General features: G+C 43.1%; 1 protein-coding gene across 1 annotated transcript in view; it reads left to right on the forward strand.

The window, feature by feature from the left end:
* The window catches only part of ccr9b (chemokine (C-C motif) receptor 9b), a 91,584-nt gene extending 69,274 nt beyond the window's left edge, over nucleotides 1-22,310 (forward strand). Inside the window, exon 3 of the mRNA XM_056450637.1 lies at nucleotides 21,863-22,310. Within this exon, the coding sequence (XP_056306612.1) occupies nucleotides 21,863-22,249 (387 nt within the window). The 3' untranslated portion in view covers nucleotides 22,250-22,310. The remainder of the gene's footprint in view (nucleotides 1-21,862) is intronic.
* Nucleotides 22,311-22,701: the final 391 nt, after the last annotated feature.

Below are 22,701 nucleotides of genomic sequence, written 5' to 3' on the forward strand. Positions count from 1 at the left end.
AAATCCACCACCAGCTCCTTGGTTTTGCTAATGTTGAGTGAGAGGTGGTTTTCCTGACACCACTGCATCAGAGTGTGCACCACTTCTCTGTAGGCCGTCTCATCATTATTGGTGATTAGGCCCACCATCGTTGTGTCATCAACAAATTTAACGATGATATTGGAGCTGTGTTTGGCTGTACAGTCATGTGTGTACAGGGAGTACAAGAGTGGGCTGAGAACACAGCACTGTGGAGCACCAGTGTTGAGGACCAGTGTGGATGAGGTGATGTTATTCATTCTGACCACCGTCTGCTTGACAGGAAGTGCCGGATCCAGTTGCACAGAGAGCTGTGTAGACCCAGAGCCTGGAGCTTCACCACCAGCTTGGCAGGGACTATGGTGTTGAATGCTAAGCTGTAGCCAACAATCAGCATTCCCACATATGTGTTTTGTCTTCCAGGTGAGACAGAGCAGTGTGCAAGGTAAAAGCAATTGCATCATCAGTGAAGTGGTTATTCCTGTATGCAAATTGCAGAGGGTCAGTGTGAGCGGGCAGTACAGAGCAGATGTGCTTTTTAATCAGCTTCTCAAAGCACTTGCTGAAGATGGGTGTCAGTGCAACTGGACGCCAGTCATTCAAGCATGTGGTTTTAACTGATTTTGGTATAGGCACAATATTAGCTGTCTTATAAAGCATGTGGGAACCACAGACCGAGAGAGCGAGAGGTTAAAGATGTCCGTGAAAACCCACACTAGCTGGTGTGTGCATGCTTTAAGTACACGTCCAGGGATGCCATCTGGGCCCGTCGCTTTTTGGATGTTCACGCGACGGAAAGTTCTCGTTACGTCCGCTACAGAAACAGAGAGTGTGCTGGCGGTTTCGGTATCGGCCGTGGGAGCGCGCAGTGCGTAGAACGAGTTGAGCTCGTCCAGGAGAGACGCAGCAATGTTTACAGTGTTGGGTTTGTTACTTTTAAAGTCCGTGATGTAATTAAGTCTCTGCCACATGCTCCTTGCGTTATTGGTGTTAAATTGACCTTCTACCTTGTCTCCGTATTGACGTTTTGCTTCTTTGATAGTTTTTCTGAGGTTGTAAATTGCTTGATTTTGTTCCTCAGCATTTCTGTATTTATAGGCGGAAGCTCGCATTGATAGAGCTGTTCGAACTTTGCCATTGATCCATGGTTTTTGGTTGTGGTAGATACGGACAGTTTTTGTTGGGACCACGTCTTTTATACATTTTCTGATGAAGCACGTAACTGTGTCTGAGTACACTTCGATGTCGTCATCAGAAGCTGCCCGGAACATCTCCCAGTCCACGTGATCAAAACAGTCTTAAAGTATGGAATCCGATTGTCTGACCAGCTCTGAAACCTCCTGAGGGTGGGTGGTTCCCGTTTCAGTTTCTGCCTGTAAGCAGGCAAGAGCAGAACAGAAGAGTGATCTGATTTGCCAAATGGTAGGCGGGGAGGGCTTTGTAGGCATCCCGCAACAGAGAGTAGCAATGGTCTAGAATGCGATCACCATGCGTGTTTGTGGTGACATGTTGAATGTATTTCGGAGCGATTTTCCTGAGATTGGCGTTGTTAAGTCCCCTGTAACAATAAACGCTGCCTCCGGGTGTGCGGTTTCCTGCTTGCTTATGCTCCCATACAGTTCCCTGAGCGCCTGCTCCGTGTTGGCTTGAGGGGGGATGTAGACAGCCGTAATTATAATTGCTGTGAACTCCCTTGGTAGCCAGTATGGTCGACATCAAAGCATAAGGTATTCCAGACCAGGAGAACAAAATTATCTAACTGAGTGTATGTTCCTCTCATCACACCATAAGTTGTTAATAAAGAAACAAACACTTCCTCCTTTGCTTTTCCCTGTGAGTTCTTTCGTTCTATCCGTGCAGTGCACGAAGAAAGTTCAGCAGCTGTGTCTGGTACCTCCGCAGATAGTCAGGTTTCTGTAAGGCAGATAATGTAGCAGTTTCTGGTTTCCCGTTGGAAGGCAAAGAGCTACACTGAATGTTTCCTATGGTAAGCACAGACCCGCGGGTTATTTGATTCCAAAAGGTTTGTTACATACATTAATGATTCTTTTGAAAAGCGACAGCATTCATTAAAATATTCATTTGGTTATGAAAAGAACTATGCACTTAATTATAAGTTAATTATATTAATTATAACCCTCTCACAATGAAAAAAAAACTTGCATATCTGTGCTTCTACGTCCATCAAAGTTTTCATCAAAAGAGCATGCAATGCACAGTAAACTCTCTGTAACAGACAAACTTTGGAACATAACCTGCTCCAGAGCAGGTTATCTTCAGAGAGTAAGTTGCTAAGGTTAGTTAACATACCCAAAACATTACCTCCGTTTTTGGAACCAAAAGCTGAGGTTCCCCTTTGGATGGGAAACTTCAATGCTATAGTGGATTTTTAATCCAAGTATGGTTGGATTTCGTCAAGAAAAGCCAATCATATGAAAGAGTATGTAAACGGGCCAATGAAGAGCACTGTGTTGCATGTTTGGGGGTCCAGCATGTTAATGCGATGCATGAGGGTGGGTCCGACCCAAGATTGCTACACAAGCTCCTCACCACAACCGACTATGCTTTTCGGACCACTAAGTTCGCTGCGTGTGCATTGGGGAGGACGATGTCCACATTAGCTGTCCAGGAGCACCACCTCTGTCTAAACCAGCCATCACATCTGCTGCTCCTCGCCAAGGGCGCCCGCCTACGAGAGCTCCTCGGAAGCAGGCAGCCCCCCTGCCCAGGGTGCCTTTTAAGTCCGGTAAACGGACCGCAAAACGTCCCTGAGACAGGTCATCCGGAGAAGAGAAAATTTGCTCTTTCCCCTTCCAGCACGTAGGTTCTGTGCATTTCGCCAGTGGCTCACAGGCACTGGGAGAACGGTCTACTTTCTCCCACCCCACGAGCCCCCCTCCGGAGCTTGGGTGCGAGGTGAGAGTGAATCTCTCCCCTTCAGCTCTTCCGTTGGACCTTCGCGCTTCCCGGATCAGCACACCCACTCTGCGCTGCCCCACTGCTGGTACGTCAGTGATTGTAGTGATGAGTTTATTAGCGAGACCTCTGCCTGCCTGGTTAGCACGGGCCAGCCCTTCGGCTACGCGATTCAATTCGCAAAGCGGCCCCCCAACTTCACTGGTGAGTATTTCACCAGGGTCAGCCCTCTGTCGGCCCCTGTCTTGCGAGCGGAGATTTCTGTCCTCCTGGCGAACGATACAATCGCGCCAGTCTCTCCAGCCGAGATAGAGAACGAGTTTTACAGCCCGTACTTCATCGTGCCCAAAAAGAGTGGTGGGTCACGGCCAATCCAACATCTGCGCATTTTGAACCGCTGCCTGCATAAGCTGCCGTTCAGAAGGCTCACGCAGAAGTGCATACTCCGGTGAATTTATCCTCAGGATTGGTTTGAAGTGATAGACCTGAAGGGTCTTCCATGTCTCTATTTTTCCACGCCACCGTCAGTTTCTGCAGTTTGCGTTCGAAGGTCGAGCTTGGCAATACAAAGTCCTCCCCTTCGGCTCTCTCTGTCTCCGCGGGTCTTCACCAAGCTCGCGGAGGGTGCCTTAACGCCCCTTCGGCTTGCGGGCATCTGCATACTCAATTATCTCGATGACTGGCTGATTTTAGCCCACTCTCTGGAGCATTTGATTATGCACAGAGACAAGGTGTTCCAGCAACTCCACCTGTTGGGGCTTCAAGTCAACCGAGAAAAGAGCAAACTCGCCCCCGTGCAGAGGATCTCTTTTCTCGGGCTGGAGCTGGACTCAGTTACCATGACAGTGTGCCTCTCCGGAGAGTGCGCTCTGCTAATGCTGAACTGTCAGAGAGTTCGACAGCAAAATAGGGGTCCCACTGAAATTATTTCAGAGGCTCCTGGGGCATATGACATCTGCAGCCGCTGTCACGCCGCTCGGATTACTCCATATGAGACCACTTCAGCACTGGCCTCACGATCGAGTCCCCAGACGCACATGGCATGCAGGCACACACCAAGTCACTGTTACTGCGCTGTGTTGCCGCGTCCTCAGCCCTTGGAACGACCCCTTGTTCCTACAGGCTGCAGTGCCTCTAGGACAGGCGTCCAGTCATGTTGTTTTACAACAGATGCTTCCAGCACGGGGTGGGAGGCTGTGTGTGGCGGGCATGCAGCTGCAGGCCTGTGGAAAGGAACTCAGTTGCATTGGCATATCAATCGCCTAGAGCTGTTGGCAGTGTTCCTCGCTCTCCGTTTCTTTCCGGTGCTGGAGCAGCAGCTTGTGCTGGTCAGGACGGACAGCGGCTGTGTCGTATATATCAACCGCATGGGGGGTATTCGCTCTCGCCGCATGTCTCAGCTCGCTCGCCGTCTGCTCCTCTGGAGTCATGCGCGGCTGAAATTGCTGTGCACCATTCACATTCCAGGCGAGCTCAACCGTGCAGCCGACATGCTCGCACAGCAGCCTTTACTTCCCGGAGAATGGAGACTCCACCCCAAGTCTGTTTAGCTGATATGGGCACGATTCGGGGAAGCCCAGATTGATCTGTTTGCTTCCCCCGAGAACACTTTGCCAGTTGTTTTTTTCCCTGACCGAGGGCTCTCTCGGCACGGATGCACTAGCCCACAGCTGCCCTCGGGGTGTGCGCAAATATGCGTCTCTCCCAGTGAGCCTGCTCGTGCAGTTACCGTGCAAGGTCAGTCAGGACAAGGAGCATGTCTTGCTAGTTGCGCCCCTCTTGCCAAACCGGACTTGGATGTCAGAGCTCTCCCTCTGAGCGACGGCCCTCCCCTGGCAGATCCCTTTGAGAGATAACCTACTCTCTCAGCGACAGGGCACCATCTGGCACCCTAGCCCCAATCTTTGGAACCTCCATGTGTGGTCCTTAGACGCGAGGAAGACTTTGGTAACCTACCGACTGTGGTGGTTAATACCATCACTCAGGCTAGAGCCCACTCCACGAGGCGCACCTACGCCCTGAAGTGGAGTCTATTCACTGAATGATGCGTCTCTCGCAGAGAAGACCCCCGAGATTGCCAGACCAGCGTTGTGCTTCCTTTCCTCCAAGAGAAGCTGGAGAGCAGGCTGTCACCCTCCACACTCAAGGTTTACGTGGCTGCCATCTCCGCTCATCATGACGCGGTGGCTGGCAGCACCATGGGAAGGCATAACCTCATCTTCCGGCTCCTCAGAGGCGCTAGGTGAAATAATCCAACCCGCCCCCCTCTCATGCCCTCTTGGGATCTCGCCCTCGTTCTCATGAGCCTGCCTACAGATCCCTTCGAACCACTCGACTCAGTATCTTTAGGATTTCTGTCCCTGAAGACACCTCTGCTGGTTGCGTTGACATCGATTTAGAGGGTCGGGGACCTGGAGGCATTTTCGGTCAAGCCTGGAATACGGGCCGGCTTACTCTCACGTTGTCCTCAGACCCCGCCCGGGATATGTGCCCAAGGTTCCTATCACTCCATTTAAAGGCCAGGTAGTGAGCCTGCAAGTGCTGCCCCCGGAGGAGGCAGACCCAGCCCTTTTATTACTTTGTCCAGTTCGCGCTTTGCAAATTTATCTGGACCGCACTCAGAGCTTTAGATCATCTGAGCAGCTCTTCATCTGTTATGGTGGTCAGCAGCAGGGAAGTGCCGTATTGAAACAGAGGTTGGCCCACTGGATAGTGGATGCCATCTCCCTCGCTTACCAGAGCCAGGGCGAGCCGTGACCCCCAAGAATGAGTGCACACTCCACTCGGAGCATCATATCCTCTTGGGCGCGTGCACGCGGCGCCTCTCTAACAGACATCTGTAGAGCTGCGGGCTGAGCGACACCTAATACATTTGCAAGGTTTTACAATCTGCGAGTGGAGCCGGTTTCCTCAAAGGTATTAGGTAACCCTTGGTGATTGAGGAAACAACTCGGTTAAGGTGTTGATTACATTCTCCCTAACACGGACATATGCGCTTATTCACTCTGTCAGTAAGTTCCTCGCTTAGGAGAGCCCTGCTGATTCCTCCAAGGCCCCCAGCACTGACTCAGCAGAGGAGTCACTCGCTGGCCCATTACATTGTAGGTCTGCCCTTTGCTCAGCCCACGTTTTGGGTATAGGTGCCCGCTATCCGTGAGGGCTAGTCCATATATTCTGTCATCATATCTCCCCATTTGGGTAGCAGGTGGCCTCCGCAGTGTCCTCCCCTTTAGGACTGCACGCTTTCCCAACGTACTGTCGTATTTAAATTCCTGGAATTATCTAGACGCTTGCGGCTCCCGAAAAATATATCTAAATCCGTAAATCTTCTTTGAAGTGGGATAAGTAAGGGCCAGGGATCACGTTGGAAGACCAGGCCTCTCTATGATGCAGGAGCGCTCACGCTATGCCTGATTATCCTCTCATTGGAGGCGAAGGTAAGGTGCAGTCATTATGGCGTTTTCCAAACGTTTCTCCATACGTGGATTAAAAATCCACTATAGCATTGAAGTTCCCCATCCGAAGGGGAACGCTCTGGTTACTAAAGTAACCCTCATGCTATATTGCATTGCCATAATGATTGTTCCATAGCTGTAGGTATCAGTCTCTTCAGCTTAAAAAGGATGCCTCATCTTGCTTTCACTGTGCTTTTATGCTAAATTGATTGCAACAAGGATCAGGTGCGCGAGCTGACGCTGCCAATTCATTTGACATTTTAATGGCCCATTCACCTAGTCTTTCAAATGATTGGCTTTTGAACGAAATCCCCATCCGTGGATTAAAAATCCACTATAGCATTTCCATTCCCCTCCTTGGGCAACGAGGGTTACTTTAGTAATTAGAGCTTTATCCACCTACTTACTCTTAAACTTACCTGGGTATGTCACATAACCTGCTTTCTGGAATACCCCCACGATTCATCTTTGTTTGTTTTGTTTACTTTGAGCCTGACAATAAGTGGTGTATCATAGGCATAACAGTAGATTTTATTTTTATTTTTAATGAGATCACCTAACGGTAGCGCATATATAGTGTGAGAAGTAAGGGACCAAGGACTGAGCTTTGTGGTACCCCACAGTGTATTTTTGATCGGTATGATGCCTCTTCATTGACTGATACAAATGGGGCATATGCCAAAGCATGCTAATAGGACTTTTAATTTGCCAGTAACCTGGGTTAATCGTTTCCGGGAATTGTATGCCAATGCAAAAATCGGCACGTTTAAAGTCTGTTTCTTTAAAAATCAGCGATCTCCACTGGCTGAGTGACATCCTATATAAAGTGGGTCTCAGATTGTACAAGAAGCACTGCATTAAATTACAATTTTCCTGCCATGTCTTTATAATATGAGCATTTATTTTACCCCCAGTAAATTCAATGGAGCTCTGCGCTAGCCTGCCGATTCTGACGGGCGCGTGCGAGCAAACGGTTGTTTGTGTCGTTTTACGCTTGAGCAACTAAATGAATGCCAAAGTCTGTTTAACTGATTGTATTTGAATTACATTACAACATCGATGCTGTAAAAGGAACCGTATAAAAAATGGAAAAAACTAACAATAACAGGTCACCAGAAGTTTATCAGTATGGGAAACACACTAGCTCGGCATATACCCTATTGATAATGTTCAGATAGATAAGAAATGAACCAGGCCATTGCAGTTCCAGTAATACTCTCCTGCTCTCAGTTAAATGTACTTATTTAGCCTATGCAACAAGCTAAACATAAATGGCTTCAGTAAGCACTCGAGACAGTGTAGCATTCTTCAAAGCTTTTACTGATGTACCACTTGTAATAATGCTTCTTATTTTTCTTGTAAAACTGTACAGAAACAATACTGACAATAATGTACATCCAATGTCCTTGTACATACATGAAAATGAGTATATTACTACTTTTGCATGTCAACAATTAAATCAAAATGCTAACATCAACTACTGGTAAACATAATATGCTTCTAAACTCCATACTACCATGCTGTAAGCTAGCACATGGGAAGACGGGTAGCTCCAATTACTTTACTAACAAATCTAATGCACAGTAACAAAAGGTTATAATATTGCTAAACAACTCTAATATAATACATAAGCAAATTATTTCACAAGAACTTACAGATCATGTCTTATCGAGGGACAGAAAACCAACAGTAAGCAGAGACAGCACGTAGGTCTTTCCATTGTAAGTGCTTGTAAAAAAATGGCTCCTCTTTACTATTCACTGTCACTTGCTACTTTTCGCAATGTGAACACAAGATGGCAGTGTTCATCAAAAGAACAATTACAGAGCCACTGCCTTCTAATTCAGTAACACATTTTACAGGACAAATTACTAAGAACTTTTAATTATAATTCTCAATGCAGAAATATCATTTTTTAGCCTATCGAAAAGAATATCATGATCAATTGTATCAAATGCAGCACTGAGGTCCAACAACACTAAGGAAGAAATCAACCACAATCAGAACCAGGAGCAGGTAATTCATAACACCTAGGAGTGCTGTTTCTGTGCTATGAAATGCTCTAAATCCAGATTAAAATTTCTTACAAATATTGTTTCTCTGAGCATATACAGCTTTTTTTTAGTATCTTTGATAGAAAATGCAGGTTTGAAATGGGTCTATAATTCTTTGGGATCAAGCTGTGTTTTAATAAGAGGCTTAATGACCCATTAGTGTAAGAATGGGTTTTAACCACAGCAGTTCGAACTGTAGTTCTGCAGAGTGACTTCTAGTCAAACCAATATTCTGCAATCTTATACCAAAACGTAAATAAGGGCAGTGTTAAAAGCTAAAATTGTGGGAGAGAGTTGATATTATGTGATTGTATTGTATTGCAATATGGAACAATTAAGTGTTGATGTGAAATCAAAAGTAATTCACAAATACTTGAAAATGAGATGATTTAATGACAATAATTATCAATGGTTACAACTGAATTAATTACAAATAACTGTATAAATGGAAAAAAATGAAAAAATGTGATAATAATTGTACCCAGCTTAAATGTAAAAATAAGTTACCAGAGGTAGAAGGAGAGACAGGGGAGGAAGAGACAAAGAGAGCAAGTAGGCCTCAAAGAGGCAGAAAGATAGCCTCTAGAGCAGGAGACAAGCAGACCAGGAAAAGAGGCAGAGCAAACTTTACCACATATTTTGTCTCTTCTTGACCATGTGACCAAAGCCCAAATACTGAGACATCAAACTGACCAATCAACATGTGAACCACATCGTAAAAACCCTCAAAGTCCACACACTAGGCCCTAATCTAATCAGTATCTGCCTTGGAATTTGTGTGAGCCTTCTTTGGTGAAAAAAAGTCATTCTTTTGCCATATAAACAAATGCATATGATAATTTAGACTCTTACAATCCTCCCCTGGCCATGCTGCTGTCATCTTCGGACTTCCTGTCCAGGCTTGTTGCAGGTATAAGTTTGGTCAGTCTTTGTTATCCTTCAGCACTGCTTATATGCAAATTGTCCTTCATACCCCCACAAGAAAAGGTGCTGAGGAATGCAGTAATTCACAAGACGTGAACTTTCTCTGCTTGGATCCTTTATTTGAAAACAGCAAATGGCACAACAAACAGCAAAAGCAAAACACATGGCATTTGTCATTGATCAAAGTATTGATGTGGTCAGTTTGAGTTCTTCTCAAGCAAATGCCCTTATTTAATGTAATTAAAAATATGGTCAAGATCAAGACAACATAAGATGAAACAATCTCTTCACACAATATCTGGAAACATCAAAATTAAATTGCTTTACAACAAAATCAACAGTAGCTGGTTAAGAGGTTCAGCAAAATATTCAGTGTAACCAAATACAGTGAATTAAACGAATCAATGTTCAAAGATAATCACAACTGCATTCAAATGGATTAAATACAAAGTGAACACAAATAACATTTGTTGTAGAGATATCAAGAATGTTACAAAAGCAACAATATTTCAGCATTTTGGAATTAGAATCCTAATTCACATTCTGATATAACTTGTTGAAACAAATAATAAGTAACTGGTTAAACAATCAAAAGAAACCAAAATAACAAAACAAGATAAAAAATCCATAGTTATGATAAAGTCTGATTAAAAAGACTTAAATAACATGTCAAATCTATATGAAGCAGTGTCAGACAAATGTGAATTGACTATGTGTGTGAAGATTTCAAATGTTGTTCTCTGTGTTGCAGTGTTCCAGCTGAGGCTGTGTTTTAGTAAACATGCTCCTAATAAAGGGTGGAAGTTTTACGACAGTGTTGAAAAATGTTGTCCTGTTGTAACAGGAAGCCAGCATGGAATTTGAGTATGAGATGTGAATGTGATCTGGCTCAAAATACTTCCAAATCAATGTTTTTTTAAGGAGCATGATCAAGTGCAATGTTCAAGGCTGAATCCTGTAAAAAAGCATTTTCATAATTACTGCAATTACTACACTGGAGCCATTATTACACTAGGCAGTTCTATACTCCTGTTTGTAATTTAAACTGGAGCTCTATTGAGGATAGCACACTTTTCCAATTTTAAGAGATGAGACTCATCTGACATAGGAAACACAAGTACCTTAAAATTAATTAATTTAGCACACAGTTAATTTCTTTTTATACATGACATGCAGTCTAGAATGCATCTGTGGCTTCTAAAACCTTAGACCTGAGTGTTTTTACACCTACAGTAAGAAAAACACGTTTTAAGAAATTACTCAGTCTATGTGTACATGTAGTATCACAAAATACCATTGTGTTCTATGGCAATGAAAATGTGTTTAACATAAATATAACAAATTTGGAAATGCAAACAGGATCAGCAATTATGAACTTTTATTGCTATTAGGCTGCTAAGCCGCCAGCAAAGGAAGTTAACAGTTGCAGGCCCTGTATTAACAATGCAGTTAGTTCACTAAGAATCTTATTAGCAGATGAGTTTTTGTTATATGAAGACCATTGATTTTAAGTCATTTCTGTTTTCTCAGAAAATATGGTGGAGGTCTTCACTGCACCAAAGTCCACTTTTTACAGGTCATACAAAGCCTGTTTTGTTCTTTGGATATGTAATCTGATATGATGGCTCTACCTGTCTCAGCAGGTTTTTACCAGACCCCTTCGGCTCGCGGACATCTGCATATTCAATTATCTTAATGACTGGCTTTTTATAGGTCACTCGAGGGATCAATTGGTTATGCCCAGTGACTGGGTGGTCAGGCACCTTGACCTGTTGGGGTTTCAGGTCAACCGAGCATCTCTTTTCTCGGGTTGGAGCTGGACTCTATCACCATCAGGTCGACACCCTCTCGGATGAGGCACGCCGAGCTGGTGCTGATCTGACTGAAAGAGTTTGACGGGAAAACTGTGGTCCCACTGATATTTCAGAGACTCCTGGGGCATATGGCATATGAGACCACTTCAGCATTGGCTTCACGATTGGGTCCCCAGATGCGCATTGCATGCACTAGGTGACTGTCACTTCGCTGTGTCGCCACGCCCTTAGCCTCTAGACAGACCCTGCATTTCTACAGGCCTGTGTGCCTCTGGTACAAGTGTCCAGGCATGTCATCGTTCCGATGGATGCTTCCAGTTAGGGCCGTGTGTTAGGGCTGCTCGATTATGGGAAAAATCATAATTACATTTTTTTGTTCATAATTGTAATCACGATTATTCAACACGATTACAGTTGAAGTCAAAGTTATTTTTTATAAATATTTCCCAAATGATGTTTAACAGAGCAAGGAATTTTCACAGTATTTCCTATAATATTTTTTTCTTCTGGAGAAAGGCTTATTTGTTTTATTTTGGCTTGAATAAAAGCAGGTTTAAATATTTCGAAACCTATTTTAAGGTCAATATTATTAGCCCCTTTAAGCAATATATATTTTTGATTGTCTGCAGAAGAAACTACTGTTAAACAATAACTTGCCTAATTACCCTAATTAAGCCTTTGCATCACACTTTAATCTAAATGCTTGTATTTTGAAAAATATCTAGTAAAATATGTGCTGTCATCATAGCAACGATAAAAGAAATCAGTTATTAGAAATGAGTTATTAACTCTATTACATTTAGAAATGGGTTGAAAAAAAATTTCTTTCCATTAAAGAGCCCATATTATGGGTTTTTGAAAATGCCCTTCCATGTAGTGTGTAACACAGATTTAAGCCTTAGCTGGATATTTCACTTCACTTAGAGATATAAGTGTACAGTGTTTAAAACTATTGATTCATCTATAAAGGAGTCGATTCATAGTGCTTCAAACGAGTCGTCTTGATAACGAGTCATTAGGTGTTTCGTGATGACGCGGCTACGAAACACAAGTAGTTGCGCGCGCAAACCCGGGAGATTTGAAACCTGCAGCGCCGCCCAATAACACAGAAAAAAAGCCCCACACACACAGACACGGGTCGAATGAAGTCACGCTGTGCAGATGGATATTATTGACAGTCTAATCAAAGATGAAACCTCAGCAATATAGCCCAGCCTTTAGCAGTTCGAGTGCTTCTGGAAACTACATGCTTAAAAAGAAGACTTCATCGGTTTGTAAAAGGAAGGATCAGTAAAGACTGTCAGAACATGGATCAGTGCATCATGAATCAGTTTCTACCCCCATTTCACAAGTGTAAGTACGTGCGATTAAAATTGTTGCCTCGTTTACTCTAGCTTGCAAATTATGTATTTAGTTGTGTTTTGTTACTTGTAACCGTGTGTACTGTATCAGGTTAACTCTTTATATTCTCATATCGCGTGTAAGGCCACGTTGAAAACGCGACGCGTGCCGCTTTGTTTACGGATCGCCAGCTATTCCTACACACATGCAACGGTCAAGTTTCAAAATATTTCAGCTCAGGTTCAAGGGAGGTGTCTAAATTGCACCCTGCAAGCTGAACTGGCGCTCTAGTCTAGGTGAACGGTGAGGGTAATGTGTGTGTGTGTGTGTTGCGCAGGGCCGGTTCAGCAAGCTGAACTGCCGCTCTAGGTTAAGGACAATCACACCGCCCTCAACCCGAAAGTGAAAACGAAAGTGACCCGTTAGCAAAGTGAGGACGGGGGAGGTGAGGGAGGTGTCGCGGACGTCTCCCTCTTTATTGGTGTTGTGTCTTCTAAGGAGGAGGAGGAGGAGGAGGTGTTTGTGTGTGTGTGGATGTGTGTGTGTGTGTGTCTGTGTGAAAAAAGCAGGTAGACTGTGACGGCATCCTCACCAGTTCTTGGAGTTTTTGCTCAATAAAATAGTTTGTCGTCTGTTTTTTTTTAAGTCCATCGTCTGTATTTACATTCACCCACTGGCAGCCAAAATCCACACATTACACTATAAAGCGTGTATGCACTGTGACTACTTTTATATTTGTATTAGCTGCTGGGCATTTCACTCTGTCTCGCGCTGAAGGCTGTCAGTTTCGACCAATCGCAGCAGGCTGTCATCGGTCCAATCAGCGCAGATTAGCTTTGCGCTGAGGACGGGTTTGGGTACAAATTAATCGCCGAACGATTCATATGGGAGTCGCTGGGATAATTAAGTAAAAATAAATGCAGATTATAAGACAATGAAAGTGTTTTTTGACCTTGCATGCATATTAGACTATTGTTGGAGACCCTTAAAACCTAAATATGACCCTATTTCATGTATAATATGGGCTCTTAAAATAGAAAGTGGGGGAAAAGGGTCGCTGATAATTCAGGAGGGCTAATAATTCTGATTTCAACTATATATAGTTATTTTCCTCCCTGTAAATAAGGAAAGGGAAATAAATACAATAGAATAAAAATATGAAACAAACTGTGCTTTAAGCAACTTCACTGTAAGAAAAAAACTTTAGTTATAGCTACAAAAGTCCTTCAGTCAAGAGCAATGAGTGATTTTCTCCTTTGGTTGTTTGATTAATGATAAAAACAGTCAGCAGCAGGAATATTGTGCGCTGTCACTTTAAGAGCAGTACCGTTCTGATTTATGGTTTCGGATTCACATGTCTTTTGATTCTCAACTCGTTTGTTTATTACACAAAAAGGATTAATATGAATAATAACTAAACACCGCATTTTGACATCTGTTTGACCATTAAAGCGCACACATTAAGATGACTTTAGATGTGTGTGCTCTGCTCTGCTCTCTCTGAGGCTGACCGCGCACAAACACAAAAGTATGCGGTCTCATTGGCGCTTTTAAAAGCATGAATAATTGGAATATACATCAATGAGTGATGTGCTTCCCATGCTGCAACAGTTACATAACAGTACATGCCTTTAGTAATGTTCATGTGAAATTGAGCTTTGCAGAGCATCAAAAGTGTACAACTGAAAGGGGGCGGTATATGACGCAATAATCGTTTATTTTGATTAATGCTTTTTCAAAAAATTTTAAAGCCAAAATCAAAATCGAATTTTTTATTAATTGCACAGCCCTACCATGTGTTGTGGGTCTGTTTATTGCAGCTCCTTTCTTTGCTGTGTCCTGTTTGCACAATGCACTATGTGCCCACATTAGAGCTTGCGATTCTAAGCAGCTACTTATCGGTAGACAGGAAGTGCCGTATCTATACTGAGGTTGGCCCACCTGATAGTGGATGCCATCTCTCTTGCTTTTCAGTGCCAGGGTAAGAGCACACTCGACTAAGAGTATTGATTCTTCTTGGGCGTGAGCATGCGGTGCCTCTCTAACAGACACCTATTGAGCTGCGGGCTGGGCGACACCTAATACAATTGTAAGATTCTATTATATTTGAGTGGAGCTGATTTTCCTCACGTGTGTCGGATAACTCCAGTGAATGAGGAAATTTGGTACGGTGTTGAAACACGCTTGCTGTGCCTTACTCTCTAACACAGAAATACACGCACTTTTCTTACTCTGCTCAGTTGAGTTCCCCATATGGCAAACCCTACAGAGTTCCTCCAATGCCCCCAGCAACTGACTCATATGAAATATGACTGCTCGACCCAAAAAAAACTCGAGCCAAGCACAACATACTAGACAAGACAGGACTAGAGTCAGGGCTCTGTCACTAAAACAAGAAATAACAAGGCCGAAGTGGCAGAATCCTGACACTAGCCCCATCAAAAGGGAGCACCCAACAAGACACAAGAAACACCAGATGACAAAAACAAAACAGAAAACAATCAACAGACAACACAAGACAGGGAAATTAACATAAAAGACATCAGGGAGGGAGGGAAGGGAGCCAAACCAAACCCAGCAAGACAAACAAGGGAGGGATGGGAGGGCAAAGCCAGGGAGGGTCAGGAGGTTCAGAGACTCTGGCTAACAGGAAGGCCAGGGCAGCTGGAACGGGAGTCCAGGCTGAAAACCAGGAAGGAGCAGGAGGGACAGTCCAGGGCAAGACTGGAGGGACTGGTCTGCTCTCCCATCCCTCCCTTGTTTGTGGGGCGGGACAGGAGGGACAGTCCAGGGCAGATTCAGTGGGTCAGGAACCCCAGCAGGGGGCCAGGGTAGAGCCAGAGAGACTGTCTAGGGTGGCAGAGAAACACATCAGGCAGAAGCAGGAGGGATGACCCAGGGAGGATCAGTCAGGGGTGCCCTGAGTGGAGCCAGCAAAGCAGGAGGGCTGAGGGAAGCCGGCTGGGTGTGAGGCCTGAGGGAAGCCAGCTGGGCTGATGGCTTGAATGTGAGATGGCTGGACTGGAGGCCTGAGGGGAGACTGGGAGTCTGGATGGTGCAGGCAGTGCTAAGAGCTGGGCTGCTGTAGGGATTATTTACAGTTTTAACGCAAAGAATGACCAGTCTGTCAGTTGAAGAAGAGCCGGAGTCAGAGATTCAAATAAACAAATAAAGTTTACTAAACATAGTTTGCATTTTCATCAGCAGAAGCCAGCTTTAACACTCGCAATGAGTTCCTAGCCTGCTCTGCTTACAATCATAAATCAACATCAATTATACTCTTACATAATGTCATTAACTGCGTCATACATATAGGTGTTTTAACCTGATTGGTTAACACACAGATGGTCTAGGAAAATTTCCATGTGGGTGCGTGTGTACAATTCAGAACAATATCTAAAGCATATAAACGTCAGACAGCCACTAGACTGTTTAGAGCTGACCCCAGACTAGTGAAACGGATCCACAATCAATAGAACACACACACTTAAAGTACAATCTGTTTCTTACCCAAGGCTGAGTGTACTCTCAGCCGTCTTTATCAAAACTGGTAAAACCGGTATAATCTACAGGCAGGTTATATCCTTACTACACAAAGTCTATCTTGAATAAAAATTAGAATCATTTTAAAAGAATTAACCATAAAATAGCAAATCACTTTAGACATTTTAGAAAGGGTTAAAGGGGTGGTCCACTACGATATCATATTTTAAACTTTGGTTGATGTGTAATGTACTGTAGCTGCGTGAACATAAACAGCATCTCTGAATGTAAAATGCTCAAAGTTCAAAGCAAAGAGAGACCTTGGTTTTTACAGAGTTAGCTTAGCAAAGCCTACAATAAACGAATTTTGGGGACTACAAAAATACTTCTGGGCCTTGTGAGATCACAAACATACTTTTACCGGCACACACACAGCGTAGCTAAGGGCCGTGGCCAGAGCAATGACTGTATAAAGGGCCAGAGATGCTATAACGTTACAGCAGAGGGAGAAATGCCATCCTGCTATTTCCACAGAGCTTTTCTTTTTCTGTATTTGGGCTTCCAAAGGACACGACACAAATACAAAAGTTCTTACAGTTCAATATTAATTATGTGCCAGAGAATTATAAAATACATAGAACGCATGATTGACAAAACAGCTTCCAGAATCTCTCCTAGTTCAGTGCTGGATTCGGTTAAAATCTCCTCAAAGATGGAGCAGCTACAAGCAGACGCTGTGAACTCTGAGCTATGACCTGTAAGTGTTTTTATTTGTTAAAATTGATCATGACATGTACAGTGTCTAGCGTTAATTGTATGTTGTAGCAAAGATGTAAACAACTGAATGCTGTTCACCACTGCTAACGATTTAGCTACAAATTCATATTTATCAGTGAAACTGTGTAAATACACACACACACACTTCACCAGCGCGTGCGTGTCTCTCTATGTGTGTGCAACTGCAGTGTTTCTCTATAGTCAGCTTTCCCATGCGTTTTATATCTCAAATAATAAACTCGCAAAAGATATGTGAACGATTCATGTTACTTACACAGGCATATTACGAATATATGTGAAAGACATCATGTAAGGCGTTGAGTTAAAAAAATACAGGAGAGGTCGTGTAGCAGCAGAAAAATAAATCAAGGCTCACACAGGTCGCATCCCACATCTTGTGCTTTATTCTCCTGTCAGTGTCACTGTAAACAGAAAATAACTTAATCCGAGCATCAGAGAAAAATAAAAATAAACATTGGTCCCGCACACATGCGCTTCTCCTGTTACATGGGTCTACAGATAGTTCATAGTATTCACACGCACACACACAATGGCACACATACACACACACACACAGCAAATCACAGTACATTATGACACATGACCAATCAGAGTCACTTGAGGGCAGGCCTTTTAGAGGAACTAGGAAATATATCAGTCGTTTTCATGTTAGCTGAGAAGCTGTATATAAATCAAAGTTTATTATATAATCAAAGATTTCCTACTAGTGAAACATGAGCACATATTGCTTTGCATCTTATTTACACAACCAAGCCTTAAAAATACATTCTGGACCACCTCTTTAACGCATAGAAATAACAATAGAAAACAGTTGTTTCCAGTTATCAGCCCTTCAGTTCCACTCGAGGTCTCTGTGACCTCTGACCTAGTTTGGTGGCTCCTGAAAATAGTTACAAAGAGACAAGCAAATGCACTGAACATTCATACAATAAGCTATGTGTTAACTTTATTCATTATTCAAATAATCATATTAGTAAAGTAATGAGAAACAGGATGACGAGAAACGATAAACGTTGATCCATGCTGAGACGCATTGGAAGGTAGAAATCACAATCCTTCTCTGCCAAAAAGCAAAACTCGACTGGGCTGGCAAGACAGGACACAACACGACACGACTGGAACAGGAACACAGAGGAAGCATTGACGACAAACTGGCACAGGACAGCCAACAAGAGGAAGCTATAAACAGGAGCAAATTGACAAACAAACAGGTGAACATAATTAACTTATAACAATAGACAAGAGAGCACATGACACAAAGACAACACAAGCCATGTGCTCACGAGAAAACAGGTGTAGATCATGCAGCCAATGAGAGAACCCATTAACCGCGTGTTCACATGAAAGAACAGCAAGACACGAGAACATGATAAAAAAACACTTACCATGCACTCACACGTGAAGGTTAAATTGAATTTATGAATTAATTCGAATTTATGAGCTAATTCTTAGAGTACCGGACATATTAGATGGTCCAGGCACTACAGTGGTCTCAACAAAAACTGTCCGTATCTACCCCAACCAAAAACCATGGATCAATGGCGAAGTTCGAACAGCCCTATTTGTGCGAGCTTCCGCCTAAAAATCCAGAAATGCTGAGGAACAAAAACATGCAAATTACAACCTCAGAAAAACTATCAAAGCAGCAAAACATCAATACAGAGACAAGGTAGAGGGTCAATTTAACACCAATAATGCAAGGAGCATGTGGCAGGGACTTAATTACATTACAGACTTTAAAAGTAACAAATCCGCCACTGTAAACATTGCTGCGTCTCTCCCGGACTAGCTCAACTTGTTCTATGCCCGCTTTGAAGTCCAGGAGAGCGCACACAAACTGCGCAATAGTGAAACCAAAACCGCCTGCACACTCTGTTTCTATAGCGGACGTAACGAGATCTCTCCGTCGCGTGAACATCCGGAAAGCTACGGGTCCAGATGGCATCCCTGGACGTGTACTTAAAGCATGCTCACACCAGCTAGTGGGGGTTTTCATGGACATCTTTAACCTCTCGCTCTCTCGGTCTGTGGTTCCCATATGCTTTAAGACAGCTACTATTGTGCCCATACCGAAATCAGCTAAAACCACCTGCTTGAATGACTGGTGTCCAGTTGCACTGACACCTATCTTCAGGAAGTGCTTTGAGAAGCTGATTAAAAACCACATCTGCTCTGTACTGCCCGCTCACACTGACCCTCTGCAATTTGCATACAGGAATAACCGCTCCACTGATGATGCAATTGCTTTTACCTTGCACACTGCTCTGTCTCACCTGGAAAACAAAAACACATATGTGAGAATGCTGTTTGTGGACTAAAGCTCAGCATTCAACACCATAGTGCCTGCCAAGCTGGTGGTGAAGCTCCAGGCTCTGGGTCTACACAGCTCTCTGTGCAACTGGATCCTGGACTTCCTGTCAAGCAGATGCCAGGTGGTCAGAATGAACAACATTACCTCATCCACATTGATCCTCAACACTGGTGCTCCACAGGGCTGTGTTCTCAGCCGACTCTTGTACTTCCTGTACACACGTGACTGTACAGCCAAACACAGCTCTAACGTCATCGTTAAATTTGCTGATGACACAACAGTGGTTGGCCTAATCAACAATAATGATGAGACGGCATACAGAGAGGAGGTGCACACTCTGATGCAGTGGTGTCAGGAAAACCACCTCTCACTCAACATCAGCAAAACCAAGGAGCTGGTAGTGATTTTCAGGAGAGAGAAGAGAGAACACACCCCATCACCATCAACGGGACACCAGTTGAGAGAGTCAGCACATTATAGTTTCTTAGAGTCCACATCGCTGAGGATTTGACATGGACTGCTCACTCAGACGCAGTGCTGAGGAAGGCACAACAACGCCTCTTCTTCCTCAGGCGTCTCAGGAGGTTTGGAATGAGCCCCCACATCCTCCACTCGTTCTACACCTGCACTGTGGAAAGCATCCTGTCTGGCTGTATTACCACCTGGTATGGAAATAGCACCAGCAGCAATCGCAAAGGCCTACACAGGATTGTGCGAACTGCTGGATGTGTAGTAAGAGGTGAGCTTTCCTCCCTCCAGGACATCTACACCAGGGGTGCCTGATGGAAAGCCAAGAGAATTATCAGCAACTCCAGCCACCCAAGCCATAGACTTTTCTCTCTGCTACCCTCAGGCAGATGGTCCCGCAGCATCCGATCACGCACTAGCCGACTGAAGGAAAGTTTCTTCCCTCAGACTATCAGGCTGATGAACACTTAAGACACCCCACATAGACTCTTCCATACCCCCCACTGCACACCATCAATATGTAGCATGCACTGCACCGCACTGTGCACTAATCAATACATACTTGAAACAATACTGCCTACAGCTATGTGTACACCTATTCATTGTACATATCGCTGTCAATTTTACATAGTCCTGTTTTTTTTTTTTGGGAGTATGCTTTTGTATTTTGTACTGTCTGTATTTTGCACTGTCGTTGTACCTGCACCGTCTGCATTTTGCACTGTCTGTATTTTATACTGTCTGGAGCCAGCACCTAAGCTTTTCACCCATCATAGCACACATGCTGCTGATGATGTGACAATAAAAGTGATTTGATTTGATTTTGTACATGTCTATTATCATACACAAGTAGGCTACTAAAGTGATTGTACGCGAAATTTCATATCAATAAATGAATAAATGAATCACCAGGTGACAGACAGTCTGTACATTTATTTTGGAGTGCAGATTGCATAAGTTTTATTAATATATATATATAAGGTAAAAGGTGCTGACACAGGCTGCTCCACACAACAGCAATAAAGAAGGCTCGGCTGAGCGAAAACATACTTCACTGCATCACTATTTTTGTTATATAGATTTTTGTACCTTATCTGGGTTCCAGAGGCAGTCTATAAACTTGTAGCGGAGTTGAAGCGGAGTTTGATCAGGAAATTATTCCATTACGCTGCATTATCAACATCTGCAATCAGGTGCTCTCTGTTTACGTAGCCTCTGAATGTATGCACTTGTGGGAGTTACATGGTACGTTTAATTACTGTCTTTTGCAGACAGCAAGATATATGCTATAGGCTAGTTGACCTTAGCATAGCTTTCCATCACTTACTATCTTTTAGTATTATATAGAATACAATTTTTGTTCTGCCAGATTTCCCAGTTCATTCATTCATTCATTTTATTTTCGGCTTAGTCCCTGTATTAATTCGGGGTCACCCACAGCGGAATGAACTGCCAACTTATCCAGAACATGTTTATGCAGCGGATGCCCTTCCAGCCGCAACCCATATCTGAGAAACATCAGATCTCCCAGTCAGGGTTTTATTTATTTAATTTTAGTATTAGGGCTCTGTACATTTGTGCATTAGAAAGAAGTTCTTTCAGAAGAAGAACAGTTCTTTGAAGTATTATTTGTTTTTATTCTGTCTATTCAGTGTTTTTCAACAAGTTCGGTGGTGGTGGGGTTCATAATGTTCACAATGGTATTTTATTAGTTGTTGGTTTTACCATGGATGAGGTAATGGCTGTTATGTTATTTTCTTTCTTTTCAATGACGTTTCTTGTTACATGTTCAAAAACATCAACCAATATTGCATGTCCATAATTATTATAATAGATATAATTAAAGAATACTTACAGTATAAAGTAAATTAGAACTGTAATACATAAATACATTATTATTACAAAATATTCTACTGTAAATTTTACTTACTATGTAATCTGTGGCATGTATTCTAAAGTGTTACCAAATTATTTATTTGAAATATTTGCCAATGTTCAGATTCAATTATGTATTTTACCTCTAGACACAACATCCTTACTAATGATTATCAGCATGACCTATTGTAACTGTGAATATAGGCGAGGGCAAAATTATGAGTTAATAACAGCTTTACATTATTTTATCTTGCAAATGTTTTGTAAATAAAGGCCTAAAGACAAAGAATTTAAAAAACAACATCAATAGCCAGTATGTACATCAAGTATGTTCCATTATATATTAAAACATTTTAATTGCACAGAATTTGTAATGCCTGAATATGTCTTTTTTTTACATTTTAGATTACTGATACTGATGACTACGAACCAGACCTGGATGGATTATGTAGCAAAGAACTGGTGCGACAGTTCAGTAAGAACTTTGAGCCCCCTCTCTACTGGATCATCTTTGTTGTGGGGGCTTTGGGCAACCTACTGGTTATCTGCATCTTCACAACTGTGCGGAACCGTCTCAAGACCATGACTGATGTCTACCTGCTGAACCTGGCAGTGGCTGATCTTATTTTCCTAGGTACATTGCCCTTCTGGGCAACAAATGCAGCTCAGGGATGGGTGTTCCACCAGGTCATTTGCAAAGGAGTTTCAGCAGCATACAAAATAAACTTTTTGCTAGTATGCTCTTGCTCACTTGCATTAGTGTTGATCGCTACATTGCTATTGTCCATGTAACTGAAGCACACAACTACAAAAACAAACGCATGTTACATAGTAAGATTACATGTGCTTTTGTGTGGCTTGCCTCTTGCATTTTAGCTTTACCAGAATTTATTTTTGCCAAAGTTAAAAACATTGAGCCACAGCACAACTCCTGTGTCATGGTATACTCAATAATGGATAATAACCGTACAAAAGTCTTGGTGTTGGCCTTGCAGATCTGTGTCGGTTTCCTAGTTCCATTTATGGTCATTGTCTTGTGTTACTCTGTCATTATTCGTAAACTGATGCAGGCTCGGAGCTTTGAAAAACACAAGGCTTTAAGGGTAATTATTGCAGTTGTGGCTGTTTTTATTTTCTCACAGTTGCCGCTTAATGGATACCTTATTATAGAAGCAGGCCAAGCCAACAATGCCACAATTACAGACTGTGAAGTCATGCAAAGATTAGATATGGTTGGGCAAATT

This window comes from Danio aesculapii, chromosome 24 (assembly GCF_903798145.1).
Source record: "Danio aesculapii chromosome 24, fDanAes4.1, whole genome shotgun sequence".
NCBI lineage: Eukaryota > Metazoa > Chordata > Actinopteri > Cypriniformes > Danionidae > Danio > Danio aesculapii.